This window comes from Colobus angolensis, unplaced genomic scaffold, assembly GCF_000951035.1.
Source record: "Colobus angolensis palliatus isolate OR3802 unplaced genomic scaffold, Cang.pa_1.0 Scaffold177, whole genome shotgun sequence".
NCBI classification, from domain to species: Eukaryota; Metazoa; Chordata; class Mammalia; order Primates; family Cercopithecidae; genus Colobus; species Colobus angolensis.
In genome coordinates, this window is record NW_012114899.1 from 351,414 (window position 1) to 368,505 (window position 17,092).

Below are 17,092 nucleotides of genomic sequence, written 5' to 3' on the forward strand. Positions count from 1 at the left end.
AATGGTGCTGGGAAAACTGGCTAGCCATAAGTGGAAAGCTGAAACTGGATCCTTTCCTTAAACCTTATACAAAAATTAATTCAAGATGGATTAAAGACTTAAATGTTAGACCTAAAATCATAAAAACCCTAGAGGAAAACCTAGGCAATATCATTCAGGACATAGGCATGGGGAAGGACTTCATGATTAAAACACCGAAAGCAATGGCAACAAAAGCCAAAATTGACAAATGGGATCTAATTAAACTAAAGAGCTTCTGCACAGCAAAAGAAACTACCATCACAGCGAAAACAGACAACCTACAGAATGGGAGAAAATTTTTACAATCTACCCAGTTGACAAAAGAGCTAATATCCAGAATCTACAAAGAACTTAAATTTACAAGAAAAAAATCAAACACCATCAAAAAGTGGGTAAATGATTTGAACAGACACTTTTCAAAAGAAGACATTTATGCAGCCAACAGACACATGAAAAAATGCTCATCATCACTGGCCATCAGAGAAATGCAAATCAAAACCACAATGAGATACCATCTCACGCCAGTTAGAATGGTGATCATTAAAAGGTCAGGCAACAACAGGTGCTGGAGAGGATGTGGAGAAACAGGAATGCTTTTACAGTGTTGGTGGGAGTGTAAACTAGTTCAACCATTGTGGAAGACAGTGTGGTGATTCCTCAAGGATCTAGAACTAGAAATACCATTTGACCCAGCCATCCCATTACTGGGTATATACCCAAAGGATTATAAATCATGCTACTATAAAGACACATGCACACATATGTTTACTGTGGCACTATACACAATAGCAAAGACTTGGAACCAACCCAAATGTCCATCAATGATAGAATAGATTAAGAAAATGTGGCAAATATACACCATGGAATACTATGCAGCCATAAAAACGGATGAGTTTCATGTCCTTTCTAGGGACACGGATGAAGCTGGAAACCATCATTCTGAGCCAACTATTGCAAGGAGAGAAAACCAAACACTGCATGTTCTCATTCACAGGTGGGAACTGAACAATGAGAGCACTTGGACACAGGGCGGGAAACATCACACATCGGCGTCTGTCGTGGGGTGGCGGGATGGGAGAGGGATAACACTGGGAGAAATACCTAATGTAAATGATGAGTTAATGGATGCAGCAAACCAACATGGCACATGTATACATAGGTAACAAATCTGTAAGTTGTGTACATGTACCCTAGAACTTAAAGTATAATAAAAAAAATTAACATGCATATTACAGAATAATCAAGTATCTGAATAAAACAATGTTTCATATTACCAAAAAAAAAAAAAACTGAGCAATGTAAGCCTGAAAGCATTTGCAATCTAAGTTTATTTTAGTCAAAGCAATGATGTAGTACAACAATAACAAAGTCTAATCTCTGCAGAGTATTTTCTGTTTGGGAAAAAATCACAGGAACAAATATGCAGTAAGAGAGAAAAGGATAATTTTAAATATTCTTTGAGCATTCTAATAGAGAGGGCAAAGAAAAATCCAACTGAAAATACTTTTGTTACAGAAAAATTAAGTATACAAAAATTTTAAAAACACTTTTCATTGTGACACTATCATCTTTGAACCAAAAAAGGAATCACTACTGATTACTAATATCCTCAATATAATGTAAACCAATCAAGGAAATTACTCACTTAGGTACTAGGCACAGCCATTCTCTTGGAGACTTTAATCCTAACAGACAAATTACTTAGGAATTATTTATTTCCATTTTAGTTGATAGAAAAAAAGAAAACCCTTAATTTCTGGTCACTGTTCATCCTTTCTCTCATAAAAGAAGAGGAGGGGCCTGGGCAATAGAGGCTATCAAAGCTTTCTCAAAAAAGAATGAGACAAAAGGAAACAAGGACAGCAAAGCTATTATATTCAGCAGATAATTCTTCATGTTGACATGTTATCAATAGCATGAGGTGACAAGATCCACTGGCTAAGGAACCACTGGCTAAATATTAATCTGGATACACAAAACTTTTTTTTTTAGAAATAGCAGATTTGAAGAAACCATACAGTTAGACAAAACAAACTAGATATATCGTGAAGCTAGATACAATAAACCTCAGCCTTGATTACTAATTACAAACTGAATATGAGAATCTTTTCATTCAGAGGCATAAAGGTAAGAGTTATGAATCAAACAGAAGGACCAAAATGCTTCCCAGCAAAGTATTTTCTTGGTGAAGTTACTGCAATCTAAGGTCTGATAATCAGCTGTACAGGAACTTTATCAGTAACTTAAAAGATGATCAATCAGCCTCAGTGACTAATGACACTCAGAAGAGACCAACGTAAAAACTAGCACACCAGATTAATTTACCACAAAGATATTCTCACTATAATCAGAAAACCTGCCCTCTATTCAGAGTGCTCACTCTTTTTTGGTATGAGTACTAAACTGGCTGGGTTGAATTAGTGCTTAGTTGAATACAGAATTAAAATAATGTGAAGTAGGTCATCTTGTGGGATATATCATGCGGGCCATAAAGAGGCCTGATAAACACTTCTGTATCATAGCAGAGAATACATGTCTGGTGACTGTACTGCTTGTTTCCCAGATTCACCATCTTCCTTAATTCAAAATGTATCTATCTGTTTCTTCTTTCTATGGCTCATTGCTTTTTCTTTAGAAGTTTTATCACAAGCTATATCAACCTGCTGTTCCCATCAGCTTGCAATGTTAAGCATCCTTCTACTGTGCCCTGCCTAACTATGAGAAGATAAATACATTTCTCTATTTTCAGCTTCTTAAACAGTCTTTCTGGCATACCTATATACTGGCTATAATTTTGAGAGAAACTATAAAAACTAGGGGGATTTTTTTTGTAGTTTTTGTAGGTACAAAAATTTGATTTTGCATATATTACAAAATTCTAAATGAATATAACTCAATACTACAAAAAATTGTAAATCTACTGTGGTTCAAAGCAAGTTGCTAAAACTTATAGCTAGCTCATAAAAGAATGTAGGTTGTCTCATATACTTACACAACTATTATAAAAGGAGTCTACATCTGCATAATGCTTTATAAGTTACAAGGTACTTTCCCATCCATTTTAACATCTAATTGTCATAATCACCAAGTATTTAAACTGAAAGTCTCCAGGAAAGATACTAATGAAAGAGTGTAAAGGAAATAATCCAGAATTTCAACTTTTTTTTTCAAGAGATGAGTTATCACTGTGTTAACCAGACTGGCCTCTACCCTCTACCTGGGGGTTCAAGCCAAGTGATCCTCCCACCTCAGCCTCCCAAGTAGCTGGGACCTGAGGAGCACATCACAATGTCTGGCTTGAAATTTTAACTTTTAAAGCCATTAAGTTTCCTACTGACAATTTACAGTTGATGTATTAATACACGTTTTTGCTCTGAAATGAAAAAATATGTTAAGAATATTTGCACATCAGACGTGAATTCCTTCTTTCATAAATTACGCCACAAATTCTCAAGGTTCCTACTGACAATTTACAGTGAATTTATTCATACATATATATCTTCGCTCTGAAATTAAACACTATGTTAAGACTATCTGTACATCAGACATGAATTCCTCCTTTCATAAAATATGCCACAAATTCTTAAGACTGTATATTTTAAAAGTAGTATTTAGGTGGGTCTTGAGAATTGTTCTAAACTAAATGATAATTACACTTAGAAAATTATGCAAAATTATAAAACCGATTAGCCTTGGTACACCCAGCGATTCCTTTCTATATCTCTTGTAACAACCAAATACTTCTTCAGGTACTTGGTATACTTATGCACAGTGGTATCTTAAAATTTGGTTTACATAAAAATCAGTATTAGTCATCTACATCTTAATGTGAATAAATTTAACTGAATAAATCCACTCTAGGATTTTAAGCCTAATCCCCAATTATGAAATAAGACAACAATCACACTGTAATGGAATTCAGGCATTAAACCTGGTGACAGGCATTTTATGGAGTCCAGGAAATGACATCACCTAAGTACCTGATTATGTATAAAGTCAGTTCTTATCAAATAAACGGTATCCCACTGAAGTCCATTAGGTACAGTAAGCCAAAAAATGATTATAGAGCACTACAGTAACAAAGTTTACATCACAAAGTATCTTTTTCTGTGGTTTAGAAATCTTTTCTAAATGAAAATACAACGTGAATATAAACATCAATATTTGAAATAGAAAATCAAAGCATTCTTACCTTACTACATCATCAATATTGTTCCTGTATACGCCTTCAAGTCTTTCTGCAGGAAATCCCATAGCAATAATGTTTGGATAAATATCTGAGTACTTTAGTTAAGGAAAGAAATATCTGAAATATGCAGCAATCAAACTAAAAGTATACATTTTAAAACATTAGTTATGAAAAGAAAGCTTTCCTCACCATAGTTGGAGTAATAAAAGGTGGTCAATGTATTTATGTATAACCATTTATGTGTAATACTGGTAAAGATAAAAGGTAACTTCCATATTTACAGTATTCAGGTATATGAGAAAAACAGAAAACTAGTGCTTTATAAATCACAGAACTAAAGTACTTTAGGTCAAAAACCAAAAATCAAAACAAAACCCCAAAATCTGCACCTGCCTGAAAAGACAAGAGTTCAACTTCTAATTTTTCATGGCTAAAAATTAAGGCAACATGTTGTAGAAAAAAGAAGACACAGTGAAAATCTGAAAGTCAGAATTAAGAGCTGGTTATGTCTCTAACTAGTTGTGTAATTTGGACAAGTCACTTAACCTTTCTAGACCGCAATTTCATATTCTACATAATTAGACTCAAAGAGATTACTACTAAGGTTTCTTCCAGCCCTTGCTATCTATGACTTGATAATACTGAAGTAGAAACTTTATTTATTATTCTTACTTTCTTTTTTTTTTTTTTGAGACGGAGTCTAGCTCTGTCTCCCAGGCTGGAGTGCAGTGGCCGGATCTCAGCTCACTGCAAGCTCCGCCTCCCGGGTTTACGCCATTCTCCTGCCTCAGCCTCCCGAGTAGCTGGGACTACAGGCGCCCGCCACCTCACCCGGCTAGCTTTTTGTATTTTTAGTAGAGACGGGGTTTCACCGTGTTAGCCAGGATGGTCTCGATCTCCTGACCTCGTGATCCACCCGTCTCGGCCTCCCAAAGTGCTGGGATTACAGGCTTGAGCCACCGTGCCCAGCCTATTATTCTTACTTTCAATCAAACTACAGTTGGCCAATGAATAAAACCGGTTTCAGCTGTGTGGGACCACTTGTACGTGGACCTTCTTCTACCTCTGCCACCCATGAGACAGCAAGTCTGACCTTTCCACTCTCTCCTACTCCTCGGCCTACTCAAAGTGAAGGCAGTGAGAATGAAGACCCTTATGATGATCCACTTCCACTTAATGAACAGTAAGTATATTTTCTCTTCTTTATGATTTTAATATTTTTTCTGTAGCTTATTATACAAATATGCTAACACATATATAAAATATGTATTAATGAACATTATGTTATCAGTAAAATTTCCAGTCAACTATAGGCTAAATATTAATAGTAAGTTTTGGGAGGGCCAAAAGTTACAAGTGAAGTTTCAACTGCACAGGGGCAGGTGCCTATACCCTTTATGTCGTTCAAGGGTCAACTGTCATGGATATTTAGCATGCCCATTATAGTCAATTATGTTACAGACTATAGCCAGCATAAAAACAAACCTCTACACTCAAGAGCCATTTATAAACTACAAAAATCATCAACACTCTACACTTTTATGATTCTTACCCACTCATCACAACAGCTCTCATTTTTCGAGCTACATCAACCTAATCTCATGATTTTCTGACAGACCTTTCACACCAGCGCAGCCAATAATCTGCCTAATGCCTCCTTTTAAGACCAACTCCAATAATCTCTGCCCACTTCCTTCCGGACTCATTTATCTTCCAAATAAAATTCAAAGTTGACCTAATCCAATGCCCTTTTCTAGGTCTTTTTCTTTCTGCTTTCACATTGAGTTGATTTCAGTAGTATTTTCATTCCAAAAATAATTATCGAGTTACTTAAAGCTATTTTTTTAATAGTATAGTTTAAGAAAAGGTTATATGTATACTATATGCTCTATCTATAAGGTAACTGTGCTAACTGGAGAGATCTACGGAATATTTTAAGGAAAAAAAAACTGTCCAATAGAGTATATAGGGTGTATCTTTTGTATAGGGATGGCAAAAAGAACGTTAACACATATATTTGCTTGAATGTCAACATCCTCAATACACGTACGCATGCCTGAGTGATAAATGAGAAACTAATAAAAATGGATGCTTCATAGAGAAAGGGAAGAAAAGGGGAAAAGCATAGCAAGAACAGGTAGCAGCAGGACTCCTGTGATATAAAGAAAAAAAGACTTATAATCTCATACATTGAACATTGCTAGAAACAAAACTGATTAAATGTCAAATTGGCACCCAGGAGAAAGAGAAAGGTTTTGTTACAAGGGCTATTTGGACACTGCACTTTTATTACACTTCTTGATAGGAACTATTCTAAACAAAATAAAAACTAGGAAGAAACTTCACATTTCTTTTGGTAGTTTTACCGATTCCAGTAATATCATTATTGATATCCTCAAACTATTTCCTTTTCTTTCTTTCTTTTTTTTTTTTTTTTTTAGAGTCCAGGTCTCATGATGTGGCACAGGCTGGTCTCAAACTCCTGGGCTCAAGCCATCCTCCCACCTCGACTTCCCAAAGTGCCAGGATTACATGCATGAGCCACTACATAAAGCCTCCTCAAACTATCTTTTTTTTTTTTTTCTTCCCCTGAAACAGGGTCTCCCTTTGTCACCCAGGCTAGAGTGTGGTGGCATGATCATGGCTCACTAGAGCCTTGACCTCCTGGGCTCAGGTGATCCTCCCATCTCAGCCTCCTGAGTAGCTGGGAATACAACCACATGCCACCATGCCCAGCTAATGTTTTGCAAAGACAAGGTTTCATCGTGCTGCCCAGGTTGGTCTTGAACTCCAGAGCTCAAACAATCCACCTGCCTCAACCTCCCAAAGTGCTGGGATTACAGCGTGAGCCACCGCAGCAGGACTATTTTCTTTATATTGTAGAAATAAGCAAAGAAGTTATGCTAATGACTTTAAGGTTCATAATTACAAGTGTAAGAAAACAGAGATAATATTGTAAAATCAAGAAATCACATAAAAAACTAAAAATATCAGTATGAATTCATGTCTGTAAAAATCTGTTTTCTAGGTTTTTTCTCTGAAATGGCCTAAAAGCAACATCACTATAGCAGTAATAAACATTCCTAGAACACAGATTTTCATCTCTAATATTATAATAAACTAAAAGGTACCAAACTCCTTGGAAAAAGAGTTAATGCCAGCTCTGGAGTAGGGAAGGTACAGGTGAGTCTGGGATACCTCTTCATTCCAAGAGAACAAGGAAGGCTTATAGAGATTAACGGCCTATATCAAATGGACATAGGAGGTGGTATAAAGGTCCAAATGACTAGCTGTGACAATCTGAGCATCAAAGAAAACATTTAAATGGTAGTATATTAAAACACTCTGAATTAAATAAAAGTCCTTGAGTCTATAAAGACACTCAAAAGAAAAAAGTTAAGGCCAGATATTGTGGGTCACGTCGATAACCCGAGCTAGCACTTTGGGAGGCTGAGGTGGGTGGATTCCTTCAGCCCAGGAGTTTGAGACTAGCCTGGGCAATATGGCAAAACCCCACTTCTACAAAAAAAAACACAAAAAACAAAAAAAAATTGGCTGGCTGTGGTGGTGTACACCTTTAGTCCCAGGCTGAGATGGGAGAATCACCTGAGCCCAGGGAGATTGAGGCTTTGGTGTACCATGATTGCACCACTGCACTCCAGCCTGGGCAACAGAGTAAGACCCTATCTCAAAAAAAAACAGTTAAAACAACTAAAAACACCCTTTTCATTTATCACCTTTTGAGGTGGTTAATGGAATAGTTCTTCACTTTGGAAAATGGTAAAGAGAGAGATTTAAGTATTTATTTTGTCTTTCCTATAAAGATTGTATTTAAAGACAACTAAATAGTCCCATTTCACAAGTTCTATCTTACCAAAAAACATCAATTAATAATGTAAAAGAATAGAATTTAAAGTCTTATTTTGCAAACCCTAATGAAATTACTGATACACTCAAAGATCAACAAATGGTGTTAAACCAATAGGTGAGTGGTTGATGAGAAAATCAACTTTCCTACAGCGCCAAAATACTACTACCCAAAATACTTTCTAATGTAAAGAGATAAATATAATTGAACAATGGGCAGAAAAGACTGTCGTGGTCCAATTTCAGTGGTCAGCTCCTCATCATGAATCAAGTAAAGATCACGTAACTTCTGATATGCAATACAAAGGCACAGTATCATCTTTGATAGTTAAGGATCTTCAACTCAAATCCACTAAGGATTCAGACATAAATTTTAATTTATAGGAAATACATAGGATAAAACAAGCTAAATGACACTATGAGACAGCAAACTGGACAAATTCAGAAAATTGGTAGGACATGACCCATTCTCTCCTTCAACAAGCCAGTATCTTTAAGAAAAAAAAAAAAGGTGGGGGGTGGGTGAGAGGTGGGGGAAGCGGGAGGATGGGTTGCTGCCCTTAATTTTTAAAGATATAAGGTTCCTATCAGTCAATTTCATAGGTGCAATGCTGGCCTGGATACTGTTTTAGCCAAACCAGCCATAAAGGACATTTTTGAGCTAATTGGAAAAATTTTAATGTGATCCGGGCATTATATAAGATGAAAAGTTACTGAAATGGAAAAGTAGATGTAAATGACTAAAAAAGGCAGGTTTCAAAACAGAATGTACAATGTAATACCATTTGGATAAAAGAATACATATATATATCCAGATAGACATATATAGACAAAAGATTATAAAGTACTGAAAGTAGTATGTAGGTGGTGGCATGTATATTTTTTCTCATATTTGCTTGTTTTGTATTTTCTGTTTTTGCCACAATGTACCTGGTACTGTTTCTGTAACAAATTTTTAAAATTAGATGTTGTATAATTATCTGAGTCTATTTACTAATTGCCATGACAAAATGCTGTCTTGCCCTGTATGACTTAGAAAAAGCTCTGTATGCATTTTTTAATGCCAAATTTCTACCCAAAAATTATACTAATAAAAACATGTAAGATTTAAATAACATTTACTATGTCCCAAGAACATTTTTTGTCTCTTTAGGAACATATAAATTCACCCTCAGCCTCAAAGCATTTTTATTATAAAGATTCTAAAAGAAAACTATTAGGATTATCATTTTAACATCACAAATATTTGCTGTCATCTACTATTCTCACATAAGAAAGCTGTCCCAACTCTTAGCCAATCTCCGACAGTTTTTTTAAAAATTAAGGAAAAGGAATTTTAAAAATAAGAAGAAAGCAGCCCCACTTAAAAATATAGCTGTTGTTCAATTATCAAAATGTATTGGGATATTATATCCATTCACTAAAAAAAAAAAAAAAGAAAGCAGAAGACAGCAGAGGCCTAAAGTGAAATAATCTTTTTTTTTTTTTTTTTTGAGATGGAGTCTCCCTCCATCCCCCAGGCAGGAGTGCAGTGGCGTGATCTCGGCTCACTGCAAACTCCGCCTCCTGGTTTCACGCCATTCTCCTGCCTCAGCCTCCCGAGTAGCTGGGACTACAAGTGCCCACCACCACGCCCAGCTAATTATTTGTATTTTTAGTAGAGACGGGGTTTCACCATGTTAGCCGGGATGGTCTTGATCTCCTGACCTCATGATCCGCCCGCCTCGGCCTCCCAAAGTGCTGGGATTACAGGTGTGAGCCACCACGCCCTACCGTGAAATAATCTTAATTGAATAATCTCAACTCCACCTTAGAAGACAAATGTAAGAAAATGGAAGACATCAGAAAAAATAAGGCACCAGAAGCAGCAGCAGGAAACCCCAAGTGGTTACAGCTACCAGTACTCTGGAATTCCTATTCAAAATTACAAATATATTTTGGTCAAAAAAATATAAATTCAAATCATCTATGTTTTTTTAATACAACTAAGAATATTTTATTAAAAGAAACAATTATTAGCACTAACAACCTTACCTAACCCAAACCATTAATTTCAGTGAGAATATTATTAAGATTTTTATCGTTATAGAAATGCACAGAAGTACAAAGCCCCTCCCTTGAAATGTGGTCATTCTAACGAGGGCTAAACTTGAATTTATCCTTGCACTATAAATACTAATTAGTAATTAGTATTTATTATTTTATTAATAATTAGCATTTATCGCCAGCCTGGGAGAACTTCAGACTGATGTCTATTTTTTGCTGCTATACAATACCACAGACGGGGTAATTCATAAAGAAAAGAAGTTTATCTCACTCACAGTTCTAGAAGCTGAGAAGTCTAAGATCAAGGGGCTGCATCTGGTGAGGGTCTTCTGGATGCATCATAACATGGTAGAAGGCATCACATGGCAAAAGAGGGCATGAGCACATGATAGAGAAAAAGGGGGCCAAACTCCAGAGATAACTAACCCACACCTGCAATAATGGCATTAATCCATTAATGAAGGCAAAGCCCTTATGACCTAACTACTTCTGAAAGGTTCCACCTCTTTATAATGCCACATGGCAATGAAGTTTCAACATGAGTTTTGAAGGAAACATCCAAAGCATAGCATTCTGCCCCTGGGTCCCAAAACTCATGTCCTTTTCACCTACAAAATACATTCGTTTCATCCCAACAGACCCTGGGAAGCCCCACCTCCATGGCTTTGCTGGATTGAGCCCATGCAGCTTTCACAGGTTAGAGTCTCAAGCTTCAAGTTCTCCCAGGCTCGCACTGCATACCAGTAGCTCTACAGTTCTGAAGCCTCGGTGGTGGCCTGCTGCCAAGGCTCCATTATGCAATGCCCTAGCAGGTACTCTTTGTACTGACTCCAATCCCACATTTCCACTCTGTAGAGGCTCGGAGTCTGTGACAAGTCTCTCCCAGACTATCCCCATCATCCTCTGAAGTCCTGGTGGTGGTAGCCATGTCTCCTACAGCTCTTTCATCCTGTGAGCCTGCAGAATTAGCAACATATAGACGCTGCCAAGGTTTACCAGCATTTACCAGACGCTGCCAAGGTTTACCATCAGCAGTAGCCTAAGCCACACCTGGGCCCCTCTGAACCAGACCTAGGACAGTCAAGGCCCACTGGGCTGAAATATGGGGAGCTGAGGTAGTCCTGGGCAGCAAGCTTGTGAAGGACCACCTGAGCCACAAACCATTCTGCCCTCCTAGAGCTCTGGGCCTGTGATGGGGCAGGCAGCCTCAAAGATCTCCAAAATGTCTTTGGGGTCTTTTTCCACTGTCTTGAGAAATAGCACCTGGCTCTCTTCTAGGCATATTAATTTCTTTAGCAAATGGTTCCTGGGCCACACCCTTAGTTTGCTCTCCTAAACATATCTTTTACATTCTTTACTATGGCCAGGCTGCAATTTTTCCAAGTATTTCCATTCTGTCCCTCTTTTAATTATAAATTCTGTCTTCAAGTCATTCCCTTCACCCAGCTTAGTTTAAGTGGTTAAAAGTAGCCATTCAGTAGCCTGAATGCTCTACTGCTTAGTTATTTCTTCTGCAGCATAACCTAGTTCATCACTCTTAAATTCTGCATTCCGTAAAGTCCTAGGACATGAACATAATTTCACCAAGTACTTTGCAACTATTTAACAAGGATGGCCTTTACTCCAGTTTCCAGTATCTTGTTCTTCACTTCTGAGATCACATCAGAATGACCTTTACCATTTACAGTTCTACCAACATTTGATCATTACAACTTAAATAGTCTCTAAGAAGTTCCAGACTTTCCCTATAGCTCTCTTCTTCTGAATCCTCATCAGAATTGTCCTTAATGCTCTATTCACAGCAAGCAATACAGGCTTTTTCTAGCCTGTTTATCCAAACTCTTCCATCCTTCTCTACCCAGAACCCAAGCCATTTGTACATTTTCAGGTATTTGTTATGGCAACAATCACACTCTTGCTACCAGTTTTCTTAGTTAAGTTTTATGTTGCATTACTAGAATACCACACAACAGGTAGTTTAGAATGAACAGAAATGTATTTGGCTCACGGTTCTGGAGATTGGGAAGTCCAAGAGCATGGCATCAGCATCTGGCAGGGATCTTTGTGTTGAGTTACCACATGGCAGAAGGTAAGGAAGCACGTGAGACAGAGGCCAAACTCCCAAGATAACTCATTCACTACCATGCAAACAGCATTAATCCATTCATAAGGATAGAGATCCCATTACCTAATCACCTCTCAAAGGTCCCATTTCTTAACACCATCACAATGGCAATTAAATTTCAACATGAGTTTTGTAAGAGACATTCAAAGCATAGTAGCAAAGGTTGCAAAGGATTTAACTCATTTCAGACAAGTCTATAAATATATATAAATGGGTGTTACATAATCATTAAAGTAAACTCAGCTGGCCCCTCCTTCATTCACATAATCATTCAAACATATATTGAACGTTTTGTACAAGGGGCACTGAGAATATAAGGCAAAGTAAGCAAAGACTACTGTCCTCAAGGCTTTCCTATTCTATTAGGGAAGACAGACACACAGACCTATAATAGTGCCAAAGGCCCAATTATATAAAAAATAAGATAGCTTAAGAGTTAAAGAGGGAAGGATTAATTCTGTGGGGACACAGATAAAGCTTCACCAAGTAGGTAATATATTAGATAATCCTCAAGAGTTAAGTCAGAAACCAGTAAACAGAGGAAGAAACAAGAGCAGTTAGAACATTCCAAGCAAAGGCTAAAGTAGACATCTGGAAATACATAAAATATTCAGCAAAAAGCAAGCAGTCCAGTGAAGCTTACACACAAAGCAACATGGAGAAGGCAGGACTGACAAGGTAAGGTCCAGCTTTAAGGATGCCACGGCAGCAAATTCAATTTAATCAGACAGATAAGGAGTCAAAGACCAGGATCAACATGGAAGCCTTTGCAGAGCAAGTCTTGTTCATGATCTATTTATTCCTTTAAATGGAGTCTAGGAATTCAATCTTTTTAAGGTTTCATTTTCTTCAAATTCTCACCTTCTTTACTCATAAAGTTTGAGATTTTACCCAAGACATTGGCATCCATAAGTTAGAAAGATGTAGACAACTAGTACCTGTTAAGTATCATGTGCCAGACAGTATGCCAAATATATTCTTATTTAATCCTAACAATCCTAAATAGTATTACATTTCACAAAGAAATTGAGAGTCAAAAAGACTGAGTAATTTGCCCAAGTTAGTAAGTAGTAAGTTATAATTTGAACCCAGATTATATACGAAGCTCCAAACCCCAAGCGTTTTACACCATACTGCCCGACAAGAGGAGGTTAAGGTTTTTCTATTTCCAAATAAAAATATAAAACTTTCAAAGGAAACAGGTTCAAATAAAAGTGATTTACTAACCTGTAATTACATTTACTAATAAAATGTTAAAACTGAAAAAATTCCAAAAGACAGTATGAATATCTACTGACATTCCCAAAAGGGATCCAGCAACTACCTAAACAAGCACCGAATCTTGAGGCAAATATTTCTTATGCCACAAATTACACAAATAAACAAAATCTTTCTAATATACATTTATACTTCTCCATGTGTTATAAAATTTGACACACTTTTAGAAAAACTAAACAACATAAGAACTGAGGAATACATATATATATAATGATTTCTGATAGAAAACAGCCTTAACCTACACTTAGCTGATATTCTTCTGAATAAGTTGAGTGTTTAAAATGAAATTTACATATAATGATGTAAGTATTAAGCATAAAGATTCACAACAACCAGGTAACCAGAGGAAGATGAGTATTTCTGACATCTAGAGATCTACTTGCAGGCAGTATGGCATAATGGTTAATAACATACAGTCTAGAACCAACTTGCTGGGACTTGAACTCCAGCTTCACTTATTGTGTCACCTTAGGCAAAATACATACTCTTTCTGTGCCTGCTTCCTAAGTAGAATGGGGCTAGTAAAGGTACCTATCATATAAGGTTGCTATGAGGATTAAATGAGCTAATACATGAACAATGCTTAAAACATAGTGATAGCTGTCTCTCAACTGAACAAATGGTAATGCCTTATCCCATAAGACCCCACTGTAACTACTTTTCTTTCAATGACAGTGGCTTGTGGAATAACCTAATCTTTCTAAAGAACATCAAAGCTTAACAAAAAGTTTTACTCTTTGAAATCCTTAATGTATCAATTTGCCTTTTAAGTATTTATATTATTGTAACTTAAGAACATATCTAATATACAATCCCAAAAGAAAAAAATAGTATGTCTGAGTTTTAGATTTGGGAACACTAAATTTTCTGTGTGTGTGTGTGTGTGTGTGTGTGTTTTGCTTATTTGTAATTTCTAATATTTCTATGATGATTACAAATTACTCATGTGATTTACAAAATGTCATATGCAAGCATACATATGTATCCCTTATGATGAGTGTCATCTTTTTATTTTATCAAATATGAATGTATAGTTAGCTATTATTCCTGGGTTAATAAACTAACATTTAGGTTTAAAATAGAGCATATGATTTTTACTATTTTAAAAGTAAACAGGGCCAATATAGGAAATGCAAGAGATAAATATAAAAGATATTAACACAAATCTAGTATTCGATTGTAGTATCTTTTACACTTCTTAGATTTATATTTCTTTATAACTAATTTTTGATGGAAATAAAAATGTCGGTTACATAGTGATAACTGTATTATAAATACAGTATATCCTATTACATTTTTCAAAAGTTTATTATATTTTCCCAATACAAAACTTGGAAAAACAATTTTAAATGACAATATATTATATTGATGGGTGTACCATGGGTTAATGAACCATTTTACTACTGTTGGACATTTAACTAGTTCAAAATTTTTAGGTATTATGACAAACATTGCAACAAACACCTCTATGTTTATGTCTTTTTAATGTTAGTGGTCATTTACTTACGAATCAGGCTACCCGTGTTCAAATCCCAGTTCTAATACTTTGGCCATGGGCAAGTTACTTAGCCTCTCTAAACATCACTTTCCTCATCTTTAAATGGGAATAATTCTAGTATGAACTACATAGGGTTGTTGTGTTGATTAAATGAGTCCAATGTATATAAAGCACATAAGAAGCACTCAATATATACTGGCGATAAAATATTTCCCGAATTATTAAAAAATTATTTTTCTATCAGTGATTACTGTATATACAATATACAGTATATTTCTGTACATATAGAAATGCATACATGGTACTAGCTATTTTGCCTAAGTTGGATGGTTACCACAGCTCCAAGAGATCTCAGATATAGTAGACGGTTTCCTCCCACTTGTGTGTAAACATGCTAAATGTGTTTTAATTGAGGTATAATTTAAATAAAACAAACTACACAGATTTTAAGTGAGTAGTTTGTTTTGATTGGTAAACTGCATATGCCATGTTCGGACAGTCCTGACTTAGGTGTTACAAGAATCCTTTCTCACCAAAGAACAAATATCTTCCCAAAGAAAAAAATGTAATTAAGTTCTAAAGTCTGTCCACAGAAATCAATTTAATCTATAATATAGCTAAACTATATTTGAAATAATGTGGCTATCCTTACCAGCTAAGTAAATTTTTATTTCCTGTTCTAGGCATCCAATCATGACTTGAAACACTAGAAATATGTTCCAAGTAACATCTAAATAACAAAATACCTTTTCTTGAACAACTTCTGAGTTGACATCTAAATAATGTATCTACCTTATCTCAAATCTGCATTTGCATCTAAATTAATGGGGTATATGCTAGAAATTTAACTACAATTTTCAAGTAGGATATAGTAACTAAAAATAGCTCCCTAAATCTTATTTCATTAAGAATATATTCTTGATATGTACACTAAATCTTATTTTAACTATGGTTTGCTAAAAGCTATTGTAAAAAGTTTCTTTGTAGTGCTTAATATATAGGTATGCTTATCCTTCAACAACTTATATAGTAAAATGCAGTGTTACAAACCAATAACTACTTTTCTGCCATAACTATTTTAAGAGTAATTATTTCCACAGATCACAGATATTTTTTAAATTATAGCTAACTAAAAATTGCAGTAACAATATGAAGCTATAATATATACATGAAATATGAATGATAAAATACAAAGTGATGATACAGCTTTAGAGGTAATGAACAAAAAGCTTCAAACACAAAATCTGAAGCTGCCTGACTCATAAAACACTGACTTAAACCAGTAGCCAGGGTGAAAGAATTAATGAAATCAGATTAAGAAGAGAAGATAACAGGAATGGAAGGCAAGTTAGCAGATACCAGGACTTTGTCATTTAATTTCCTAGGAAATTCTGGAGCTTTTTCCCTGATTTCCATCAGTGCTTTCAAACAACACACAGGGTTCTTATGAGCAAAAAAGAAACTCAGCCACTGATTCAAAAGTTACATCACATTTACATTTCTTTTCAAAATTTTAAGTTTAAACAAGTATTTTCCAATTATGTCACAGTTAAATCCATTATTATCAACTTTTCTAATGAAAGTATGCTTTAAATACAAATCTCATGAACTTCTATTACTTTCTCATTTAATCAAAGATTTTACATTTCTTACTAGGTTTTTTTTTCTAATAAGCTATGTTGAATTGTTAATGATGGGCTCTCATTTCTAAATTGAAGATTCATATTGAGCAGAAAGCAGAAAGAGCAGTTCCTTGAATTTTCCAGTTGAAAAAGTGTCAACTGTTCATTATTAAAGAACAATTTGTCCTAAAGAGCTTCTCTGCACAGCAAAAGAAACTACCATCAGAGTGAACAGGCAAACTACAGAATGGGAGAAAATTTTTGCAATCTACCCATCTAACAAAGGGCTAATATCCAGAATCTACAAAGAACTTAAACAAATTTACAAGAAAAAATCAACCCCATCAAAAAGTGGGCAAAGGATATGAACAGATACTTCCCAAAAGAAGACATTTATGCAGCCAACAGACACATGAAAAAATGCTCATCATCACTGGCCATCAGAG

General features: G+C 35.6%; 1 protein-coding gene across 1 annotated transcript in view; it reads right to left on the reverse strand.

Annotated features, from left to right (window-relative positions):
• Positions 1-17,092, reverse strand: part of PTEN (phosphatase and tensin homolog) — a 104,322-nt gene that overhangs the window by 69,454 nt on the left and 17,776 nt on the right. Inside the window, exon 2 of the mRNA XM_011938741.1 lies at positions 4,214-4,298. Within this exon, the coding sequence (XP_011794131.1) occupies positions 4,214-4,298 (85 nt within the window). The remainder of the gene's footprint in view (positions 1-4,213; positions 4,299-17,092) is intronic.